The sequence below is a fragment of the Triticum dicoccoides genome, chromosome 4B (assembly GCF_002162155.2).
Source record: "Triticum dicoccoides isolate Atlit2015 ecotype Zavitan chromosome 4B, WEW_v2.0, whole genome shotgun sequence".
NCBI lineage: Eukaryota > Viridiplantae > Streptophyta > Magnoliopsida > Poales > Poaceae > Triticum > Triticum dicoccoides.
In genome coordinates this window covers 334,273,596-334,285,492 of record NC_041387.1, presented here as the reverse complement: position 1 = coordinate 334,285,492, position 11,897 = coordinate 334,273,596, and the positions used below count along the sequence as shown (strand labels likewise).

The 11,897-nt window shown below is 42.8% G+C and overlaps 1 protein-coding gene across 1 annotated transcript; it reads left to right on the top strand.

The window, feature by feature from the left end:
- Positions 1–2,487: 2,487 nt before the first annotated feature.
- On the top strand, positions 2,488–6,941 carry LOC119293607. The gene is made up of 13 exons (XM_037572019.1): positions 2,488–2,985; positions 3,112–3,283; positions 3,409–3,554; positions 3,701–3,808; positions 4,293–4,373; positions 4,465–4,563; positions 4,679–5,252; positions 5,391–5,589; positions 5,688–5,786; positions 5,882–6,114; positions 6,275–6,347; positions 6,432–6,533; positions 6,672–6,941. The coding sequence occupies exons 7-13, from the start codon at positions 4,921–4,923 to the stop codon at positions 6,939–6,941; spliced, it is 1,308 nt and encodes a 435-aa protein (XP_037427916.1). The 5' UTR covers positions 2,488–2,985; positions 3,112–3,283; positions 3,409–3,554; positions 3,701–3,808; positions 4,293–4,373; positions 4,465–4,563; positions 4,679–4,920.
- Positions 6,942–11,897: the final 4,956 nt, after the last annotated feature.

The following is an 11,897-nucleotide window of genomic DNA, read 5'->3' as shown; positions in this document are numbered from 1 at the left end:
GTCAAAATAAACATATCATCGGCGTTTGTATTTAATATACGAGGGCTGCCTTCCGTAAATATCATTATAAAGCCATAAATATGCATCAATTTGACTTAAGATTTTGGCCAAGTGTTGGTGGGAACGACACCTATGGGATCACAAGAATCCCTACTGTGGTCGGCAGGCGCGGGTCATGCGAAGAGCGGGTCTAAGAGCTAGCACGAAGGTCTTTTACCCAGGTTCAGGACGCGGGGATCGCGTAATACCCTAGTCCTGCTATGGTGTGTATATCAGTGTTCTTGAACTAGCTATCGAGCGTGATTTGCTCAAAGAGCCGAATCCCTCTCCAGTACGCCTTGGGCCTCCATTTATAGTCGAAGGAGGCGCTACAGTGGCACACAGGAGGTGGAAAGGGGTACAGTGCGCAAGCCTATCGCTTGCTATTACGGGACAAAACACATTAAATGCGCCCCTGAGGTGTCCCCCTCACCTTTTCGCCGCCTCGCCTTGTTTTGACACGCTCCTGGGCCAGCAAGGTTATCAGCGCCATGTAGGCTAGCAGTCTGCTGAGGTGGCGGCATCTTCATGAAGATCTGCATGCTACCACGCAGGTGCTTGCTGAGTTGGCCTTGGGACCGCGCGTTGCCACGCAGGTACCCGCCTGGCTGGCTGGGCTGGCAGCTGCATGGGAACCATGGTGGGGTCTTGGCGCGCGCGGGCCTGGCCGCGGCCCCGTTGATGTCTTCGGCAAGGGTCTTGCCGGGGGCTTTGTCAAGGGTCTTGTCGCGGCACCGCAGTCGTAGAAATTGAATCGTAACAACAAGTGCAACTCATGCCACAGGAAATTCTTTAGAGCATTAAACTAGGTAATCCTCAAGGTTCATTGACTGACCAATTCTAGGTAGTCCTTAAACTAGGTACTTGTTCGCCAGATCAACAGCAACTAACTGGCCAATCTACCTCTTACTCTCCTAGAACTTCAACTAATTTTTCTTCCACTTCTTCATCCTTCTCCCAGCAACCAAACTTTCTTCAATGTACAATAGAATTAAGGAAAGGAAAGGAAGAAGATCAATAAGAGAAGGCGAGATATTCTACTACTTGTGCTCTCGAGCACGACCGCCGGTGGAAATGAGATTTTAGGTGCCCTGGCGGCGGTGCCGCTACACTGCCGCCGCCGCCTATCTCGTGGTTTGGTGGAACAGATTCGGCCATGTACCCCCCCCAGGTCTTATCTGGTCCGAGTTTTTTTCCTCGTCTATTTTCTGTTCAGCAAGAGACAAGTGGGGCCGTCCACTTAGAACACTTTCCCCATTTCGCTTCTCTGTTCTCTCCTCCCCTCCGCTCGCCGTCGGCCCTCCTGAAATCTGAAGTGCTCTTCACCGGAATTTCTCCGTTGCACTGAATCGGCTCCAAACAAAAGGTTCCATCCCTTCTCCCTTCCGACCTGCCTATGTTCTACTCGCCTCTAACATCTTCATCTATGTATATTTTGTTCAATCTTGTGGAAGTATCATCGTGATTAAGATCTTCTTCCAAGGATTGGAACTTAGATAGGTTGTTATTGCTATCTTTTTTTGGTGGGTCTGACTACAATGCGTGTTCTGATGGGCTAGGGTTTGTTCTCATGGAATATTTCAGCAACCATGTAGTTCAATTTGAACATGTCAGGAATAGTAGCCTTGTGGAAATACTATTTGTTCATGGTAATTAAGATGTTTTTCTGCTGATATTCACTAATTCGTAGAAGTATTATAACAAATGCTTATTAGAAGATAATTTTAGCAATACTAGTCCTACAACACAGTGCTTATTACAAGTTATGATGAGCTCCAGTTTGTTAGTAGTTCAACACAGTGCTTACAATGAATGCAGATTAGAAATTTGTGCATCAATACTGATAGATAGTGACACTTCCATAGCGAACCAACTGCCATGTTTTCCTACTTTGAATTTCTTCCCCCTTAATTTCATTAGGACAATTAAGATACTCTATTCACTGTGGATGGAACAAGGATGTACTAAGAAAAGAGCAGCAGAAGATATTGTACATGGAGGAAAAAGATCCAACGTAATGAACATATGCTCTATAACATTCTCTGATATGTTTTGCTCTGTTGACTAGCAGTACAATTTCTGTTTATGTTTTGCCTTTTATGTACCCATTTCATTTCCCAAAGCAGTGCGTAACTATCTTCCATGACCACATCCATCGTGAAATGATATAAAACTTCAGCAAATAGCAGTATTACTGCAAGTTATTCCTAATATGTTTGTTAAATTCCAATATCTTAATTGTTTGCATTGTTGTTCCAACCTGAATATTTACTTTCTTTTTTGTCACCAAATGTTTTTTTCTTTATCTGGAGGCTGGTAAAAGCTTGAAAAATCTGTCCACTTTCAGAATTTTTTAACATTTTTGTACAAAACATGTGCTGGCTCCAAGACCTCCTTGTCCAACCAACTTTATTGTTCTTTGCCATTCCTTACCAAGTACAAGTTTGCATTGTTTAATCAAACAACTTATAGAGACACTATTTCAACTTGATAAGCTGTGGAATAGCTAGCAGATTAGTGGCCCCTCTTGTGATCTTTTCAGCAGCCTACCTCTAGGATTCATGACAAAAAAGGGAAATATTTTATTTGACCAAATCCTCTAATATTTCCATTTATTCCTTTATTTTTTTCCATGCAGTGCAATCAATTTGAGCATGTCAAATCATTTCTGAAGCTTGCATCTGAAATGAGTGACAGACACAACCAGTGTGTAGGTAGTATGGGGTTTCAAATATTTCTAAAAATAATAAGCATGTCCAATATCAACTCCATTTACTTCTGGCTTTCAAACAATTTCAACACTACTTCTTGCTCCACTTAAATGGGAAATGGACTCAAATTCCCTATTAGAACTACAACTGTTCACAAGATTTTTGGCATGCCAATTGGTGGAGTTCCTATCATCATGAAACCATCAGAAGCAACGTATGAATTCATCAAGCACGAGTAAGGAACAACTTCACCCACAATCGAGTACCTTTTCTCAATTATCAATGATGAACTTCCTGAAGATAAATACTGCCGATTCTTCATTCTGATACTACTGTCACTGTTTGTTGCACCTAATTCAAGTGGAGTTGTTACCAAGTTTGTCTAGAATGCAGTAGTTGACATAGACCGTATTTCACAATATGATTGGTGTCTGCTATGTCTGAGCTACATGGTTTATTCAATCAAAAAAGCAAAACTAAACAAGGCAAGCACCAAAATGTTCATTCCTGGAGGATGCAAATTACTTATGGTGGTAAGCTCATTTCCCACACAAAATTTCTTTAATTTTTCTTTTTCTATGTACCAATCAATTTTTTGTCTCTGATTCACACTTGTCATTTTTTACCAAATCTGTCTGAATTTTGTTTTCAATGTCAGATATCCTATTTTGAGTTCCTCATAATAAGTGAATTGAAGTTGCCAAGCATTGAACCAAGGCTACCACTATGGTCAACAAACATCCTAATTCATACATGGCACTCGATGCGCTCCATGGCGAGAGAAACGAATATGGCAGACTACTGGTATGGCCTTGTTCTTCATAGATATTACTCTTGCACATTACATAATTCTATTCCCTGTATTTAATTTTCATTTTATAGTTATGGTACTACTTCAAAGTGCAATGGAACATTACATAAATATTAAACATCTTCTTCTTACCCAACAGATAAAACACATTTCCTCTACTCCATTCACTGATTCAGTTATCATTGAACTTCCTAAAGAGATATCACAATATATTGAATCCAAATTCACAGATATTAGTATGACACAAGTAAGTTCTCTTGCTGCTTTTCATCTTTTTCAGAGCAACAACAAACTGACTTTCTCATTTTTTTTAAAGTTTGTTTAACAAGACGTACTCTCTCATTTTAACATGACAAGATAATTCTTCAAATACAAGATCAGAAATTCTACACGAATATCATTCGGAACTCAGCACCTACTCTGAAGACCTATGTAGATGATATGCATACTTCATTGCTCAAGACGTGGACATCTTCCAGCAACCCAAACCTGCAATTTAAATCATCAGTTTAGGATAACACATTCAAAGTTCCTAGGACCAAAAAATTGTTGGCTATAGAATCACCTCCAAATTTCGCAAATGCTAACTGTCCCAACAATCATTGATGAAGATAAACAAGTCAACATCAATGAAATTCTTCAGCAATTGGTCAATCATTTCACTCAGTCTCTAAACATAACTAGCTCTAATTTGTCTCTATCTTTTAATGGTAATCTACCATCTTTCGAAGAGCTTGCTTGTTCGGAATTATTTGTGAAGACATCAAGTTGAAAAACAACACCTCCCACTGAAGTTTCAGCAATGTTGCATCGTAAGTTTTTGTTTCATAGCTCTTCTAAGCATGTTTTTTCTCTGTACCCAAATAGATCATGAAATGAGTAATCACAAATTTTTTTCTACAGGATTCTTGTCTGAATCAAACCCCCCAAAACAAAGAGTAGAAGAAACAAAATTTTGCTTTCCACTGTTCAAATTCTTATTACCAGGAGAGCATTTGGAAGGTCATTTATCTTACAAACTTCATTTTATCCAAAGTAATTTTTTCAAACATGTAGATGAACTGAGTTGTTAAGATTTCTTATTCTTAATGTTCTTTTCACTTTTATTTTCTACCAGATTTCATTGATGCTGAACTGGATAAAGAGTTGTTGCTTGATGAAAATTTAGTTGCGTCTTAGAATACTCTCAACAATACAATGCATGCCAATTCAAATGGAGAGGCCGGTACAGTCACTCAATATGAAGTCACAGATTCTCCTTCATTTGACGCAATTACCAATTCAATTGAGTTAGTTCAGAATGTTCCATTTGCATCTCGTTCCTCTAGTCAGTTCAGCCTCTCAGCAAATTAGTATAGCATGCATTGTCATGCCAATCCCAATGTTCATGGAACCGAGAGCCCTATAAGGATAATGGATTTCCTATCACCGAAACTCTACCCAAATAATATTGCCACGGCTATTGAAGATTCTTTGCTAGTTAAAGCACTCAAACAACATGAAGCACATTCCAGTAAGTTTTCAAAACCAGAAACTTCAACTTGGCAACAACGTGTGAACAATTCTTTCAAATCTGCGACACTAGTAATTCAAGAACCCAAAAAGGCTGGGCAACAGGTCATCTTTTCAGACGGAATAGAGAATGATTTCTACCAAACATTGGTTGGACTACTTCCCAAATTAACTGTCAGGTATGTACAAAAAGCAAATGAATCTTTATGTGATATGTTCTACATGATTCGAACAAAAACAATTTATATACGCTATCGATGCTATTTTCTCATGATTTATTTTCACTTTTCTTCATGATATTCTTCTGTCATCAATAGCCAAAGAATATTTGAGATTGAAGGAGTTTGGGTGGATCAGAAAACCATAACTCTATCATTCAAGCCTGGTGGTTGGATAAACCCTCGGGTTGTTGGCCGTTTTTCAAAACTAAAGAACAAAGACCAGCTGAACCGAGGAAGAAAAGGCCTCCTACCAAACAGTGAAATAGTAGAGCACATAGTTAGCATTGACGACATGGTCAGCCTATTTTTTAAATTCTTTTCCTCTGTTTTCATTTTCACATCATTGACTCCTTTTCTTAACTATCAATAATTTTCTGGGAAACAAACATGCAGGAGAAACTAATGAACCCAATGCTAAATCATTCAGATCCTGCAAATAAACTAATCTTACAGGAAAGTAATGTTGACTTCAGTTTATTGAATGCTTCCTTGGTAAGATAAGTTCTTTTTGTACAAACTATTTCTTATTGATTTTTCTTATTGAAAGAGGTTAGACTAATAGATTTTTCCTTTCCACAATTCCCTAGGTAAAAATGCCCGTATTCAAGGAAAAACAATGGATTTTAATCACTGCTAACTTCAGAGCCAAATTTTTTGATATCATGAACACGTACTACAGTGGTGATACATTTCTACCAACAATTAGTGCAGTTATCTACAACTTCAAGGTCTTGTTTGCTGCTACATATGGAAATTCTACTTCTTTCAACATAGGTAATTTTGAATCAAGATTTGTAGCAGCTCCCAAGGTCAATTTCAGGTGGGTTTTCCATGGAAATCTCCATTTTACAAGATTTGTACCAGCCACGGGCAAATTTTTGGCTCTTTCTCCTAAAAAACAGATTAGAAGTATTTTAAATTCACAATAATTTCCATCTTGAGTATGGAACTGATTGTGCTATTTATTTATTTTTTCACAGGTATGACTCAGGAATTTTCATTCTGCAGTATGTTAGCAAGTATAAAGGTCTTGAATTGCTGGGGTTCTCTAATGTAAGCTATAAACATTTTTTCCATTTTTGCTCATTACTTGGAACATATCAGGAATTAAACTGCACTTCTTCTAAAATACTGTAGGATGATTTACAAGCTCTACGTCAAAAATTCCTTTTTGAGATTGTAACATGCAAGGACAATGAAATTCAACTACCGTTAGTAACTTCTTTCCTGCAGCGACATGTAAGTTATCTTTTTTTCTCGCCTATGGAAACAAAAGAGATGTTATTTTCTTACAGCCTGTTCTTTCATTCTGAATAGTGAAATTAATTTCTTCTAATCGCGTATATGTTTATTCTAATTATTCTTTCTATTCTCAAGGGTCTCATTAATATTGTCACCTTCAAGGGAAGTGCACTGCAAGATTCAACTCAAAGGAATACTTCCATGGGAAAAAAATTCCTTACTGATAGAGCTATATTTTTTTCTCTTGCTGATCTAGTGATAGTTTCTTCCAAGACCTTCAGCTGTAAACAATGTCCGAAAACAGCTGAAACAGTTATGAAAATGAGCAGTAAGACATGTACATTTTTTTCCGTCTTTCATGACGCCTTGGTGATACTATTATCACTCAATTTCATCAAGTTGTAAGCTTACCACTTTTATGATAGTTTTAGAAGTACCACTTTTGTAATAAATGTAAAATGAAATTTCATGTTTTTTTCATAATTAAAAACTAGTTGAATCAATAGGAACAACACCTAGTTTCATAAAATGGAACCTACAACCATTGTTTAGTAAATTCAAGGTTTTTTTGTTTCATGTTTCTTCGGGAAACAATTGAAACAGTGGAACAGAAGAAACTGTACCATTGTTTAGTTTATACAAGGAAAACAGAAGAAACAGTAGAAACTGAAGAAACAGTGGAACCATTCTTTACTTTATAACAGTAGAAACAGTGGAAAACAGCAGCGACAGTAATCAGTGGAACAGCTGCGCGAAGCAGAAACAACGAAGCGGTAGAGACAGTTCAAAACCAGGGAAACACGCACCTCGCGGCCCACAAAGCCCACCAGTCAGCTGCCCCTGTGCGAAGCCGCACCTACTTGACGCAGAATGAATGACATAGGAGTTCCCCTATCCGGCATCAAGCAAATATATTACGGCGACTTATTGAGACCCTCTCTCAAGGGCCCGTCCGCCAATCACTACCTCCTCTAATGTGCATCTTGGATTTTAGGCCGACACACACACACCTTGAGGGCTAATGGCTATATATCTCGTCAGTAAATAAGTTGCATCAATCGAAAATAAAATCCGCAAACAATCAGCCGAAGCCCGAGGTGGTGCATCACCTCGGAAGCAGTGCGACATAAAGCTCGGATGCAAGTGGTTGGCTCTATAGAGGGCATTTCTGGCATTAAAGCTCGAGTAAACTCCGTTGACTTTTTCGAGCCAAGGTGATCTATGACACCTCGGATACAGTCTGGTGTTGGACTTAAGATATAGTCCGGCATTGGAGGTCGAATGCAGTCCAGTGTTGAAGCTCGGACACAAGAGGACACCTCCACATGAGGACAACTTCAAACCCGAGGTGTGGCATAAAAAATAACAAGGCATTGATAAAGGCTGATAACTTAAAGGGGCTCCTTGGATATCCGAGGTGTAAACTCTTCGCATTCACTTCGATGATCCTCAAGATCGAAGATGAGAAGGTTTGTTGAACAAGTTTTCAAGACCGACGATCGAAGATGAAGAACAGTTCAGAAGAATCGAGGAGCGTCCCCAACTTGAAGACCGGACCAGGGGGCTACTAACGGTGTCCTGGACTAGGGTGTACTCACCATGTCGTCTCCCGACCAGCTAGATCTGGCCGAGGACCCCCATGATGGTTCACTCATGGGCCACTTCGGGCAGCCCATGCCGCATACAAGGGAGATCCCATAAGACTTGGCGCACAAGACGAGGACTCTCCTAAACCCTAGGCCTCTGGTGTTATATAAACCGAGGCCAGGCTAGTAAATGGACAACATCTAATATTCATTAGATCAATCTTGTGGTAGATACATGTATTATGTACTATCCACCAATATGAATACAGTAAAAAGTAGGACGTAGGGTTTTAGCTCCATCAAGAGGCCCCAAACCTGGGTAAAACCTGTGTCCGTGTTACCATCGCTCCAAGACGCCTAGCTTAGGACCCCTACTATGAGATATGCCAGATTTCAGACCGACACCCACCTTGGTTGTTCCCAAGACACAAGAGCCGTTGCTACTATACTTGGCGGTAACCAACGAAGAGTTTAGCATAGGCTTGGTGGCGCCGCGAAAAATGGACGAAGCAGAGAGTGAGCAAAGACTAGCAAAGTTAGATAAGGATCAAGGCAGAAATGAGCACGGTAGTGAGAGAAACCCCACAAACACGGCAAGGAAGAAGCTGGTGCAGCGCCCATTGTACTTCTTCAGCTCCTTATTACAGGGGGCTCGATCGAGGTAGTATGGCGTACAAAAGTTGATCTTTGGTCTCATCATGGCCTCAAGGAAACTGTGCCACTACTTCCAAGCCCATGAGATCAGGGTTGTCACTCGCTTCCCGTTGCAAAGGATACTCCGAAACCTGAGGCTATTGGCAAAATAGTGGAGTGGGCTTTGGAGTTGTCCAGTTTTGGTATGAAATCTGAGATCACATCAACAATCCAGAGCAGGGCATTGGTAGAGTTTATTGCAGAATGGACACCATCCCTAATGAGGAAGTAACAGAAACAGTCACCCCCGATGAGGGAGTCCTAGACTAAGTGTCCTCGAGCGTCCGACCTATTCAAGATGGGTCGGACTGATGGGTTGTCGAGATAAAGGAAGAAGGCCACCTCCCGTGTCCGGATGGGACTCCTGTATTCATGAACGGCAAGATTTAGTGTCCGGATATGGTGTTTCTTTTCTGGTAAACTGACTTTGTACAACCCTAGGCCCCTCCGGTGTCTATATAAACTGGAGGGCTTAGACCAGAGACATGATCATAATATTCATAGGCTAAATAATCTAGGATTTAGCCATTATGATCTCGAGGTAGATCATGTCTTGTAACCCCCATACAATCAAGCAAGAAGTAGGGTTTTACCTCCTTTAAGAGGGCCTGAAGCTGGGTAAACATTATGTCCCTTTGTCCATTGTTACCATTGATCCTCAAACATACAGCTTGAGCCCCCCTACCCGACATCTGCCGGTTTTGACACCGACATTGGTGCTTTCATTGAGAGCTCCACTGTGTTGTCAACAGAAGGATTGATGGGACACCTCTACATCAACAACGATAATGTGTCCAGGGAGACTTTTCTCCCCGGACAGGTCTTTGTGTTCGGCGGCTTCATACTATGTGCCGACTCGACCGGCTGCCTCGACCAGGTCGGCAGCTATGCCCCTAGTCACCAGATCAGGTTCGGGAACGTGAACTACATCGCTGATATCCGAGGATATCTCATCTTTGAAGGATTGGCGGCCCCGACTGCCGCTCCCTACCCTCATAAAGAGGGCCATTCGGATCCACCATCAGATCCTGTCCAGGGGCCAACACTCACACCTGTCTCGGCCTTAGATCTCGGGCAGATCATGCTTTTCGACGACGGGAGGATCAACCTCGCCAGACTCTCTCCTACCATGGAACTCTCAGTCGGACACCTAGATGCGATTGCGCCATTGGTAACCCGGAATCAAACGGGACTCTCCCAGTCATCGGGGAGCCGGACTCGCCTCTGGAGGATAACTGTGGATCACTGAGGTCTGCACCGTGGACTCGATCAAGTCTCCGGCAGATCCGCAGACTCCCATACAGCTTTCGCTTAGACGAAGCTCTGGGCTTAATGCAATCTCTCGCCATTATGGAAGCTTCGCCTCCAAACTACACCTAGCATAGGTTGGAGGCTGAGGTCGGGGAATTTCACACCCCACCCACCACCCACTTATTAGCCACTTTCGAGGATTTAACCGACATGCTGGACTACGCTTCCGAAGACATGGATGGTATGGACGATGATGTTGACATCGAGCAAAGCCGAAACCTGCCTACTATAGTGTGTTGGTCGGCCACTTATGCCTACGATGTATACATGGTGGATACTCTTGAGGAAAAAGAAGATGATGGCATTCAAGATCCATGTAAGGACAAGCCCGTCGATGAACCACCAAAGTGCCAGCGTCAGCAGCACCGCTCACGATCGCATCGGGCAAAGCATAGTACTATCGGCACAGGAGACAACGAAACCCTGGACAACACCGAAGACCACCCCATCGAGCCCACGTCTGAACAGGACGAAAGGGAGGAGGGTCAATACAACCCCGAACATGCCGATCACGTGGACTCGGAGGACAACAATTACTTGCCTCTCTCCGAGGAGGATGTGAGCCTCGGTGACGAAGATTTCGTCGTCCCGGAGGAATCCCTCGAACAAGAACGCTTAAAGCGACAACTCATGACAACTGCGAGGAGCCTGAAAAAGAAACAACGGCAGCTTCAGGCCGAACAGGACACATTCAACGATAGATGGACCAAGGTCTTAGCCGCCAAAGAGTACGGCCTTGAGCGACCAGTAAAGAATTACCCTAAGCATAGGCTGTTTCCACAATTCGATGATGAAGCCCTCGAGCCAATTCCGTCGAAGTACAACTATGCTGATCAACCGGACCGACCACCACGTGGACGGGACAAAACGGCCTATCAGGCTGAACACCAGCCCGCACCACCTCGCCGTAGAGGCAGGGAGACAGCGGTGCCGGACTACACTTATGACCTATGTTAGGACCTGGCCAATAAAGCCAGGCAGACCAGATCGATCTATGGATCAAGAGGACGTGCTCCAGCACGAGATGACGGCCACCAAACGCGGTGTGATCAACATCATCAATTTTGATGTCAGCACCGAACACAGATGTCATCCGAATTATATCGCGATGTAGCCAGGTATAGAGGTGTCTCACACCCTATGTGCTTCATTGATGATGTAATGCGACACAAATTTCCAGAAGGGTTTAAATCCGTAAACATCGAACAATACGATAGAACAACAGACCTTGCCGTCTAGATTGATGACTTTATTCTCCACATACACATGGCTTGCAGAGATGACCTCCATGCCATTAAATATCTCCCATTGAAGTTGAAGGGACCAGCACGGCATTGGTTGAACAACCTCCCAGAGAGCTCCATAGGGAGCTGAGAAGATTTAGAAGATGCTTTTCTGACAACTTTCAGGTTACATATGTCCGGCCTCCAGATGCCGACGACCTAAGTCACATCATCCAACAACCCAGAGAGTCAGCCCGCAAACTTTGGAATCGGTTCCTCATTAAAAAGAACCAAATCATGGACTGTCTAGATGCCGAAGCCTTAGAGGCCTGGAGTCCATGCCGAGGGCTCTTGTCATGAGTTTGTGCTTCACGCCGCCATGCCTCCACGCTCTTGGATTCGCCTTTCTCCCTCCTTCGCCGTCGAGATGCCGCCGAGGGGGGCTGTGGAGCTCTGGCTGCAGCACCCTTCCGACCGGAGCGGAGGTCGAGGTTGTCGCTTCGGGCATGGTCTACATGACCCGGGGTTGGGGCGAGCTCGCCGGGTCT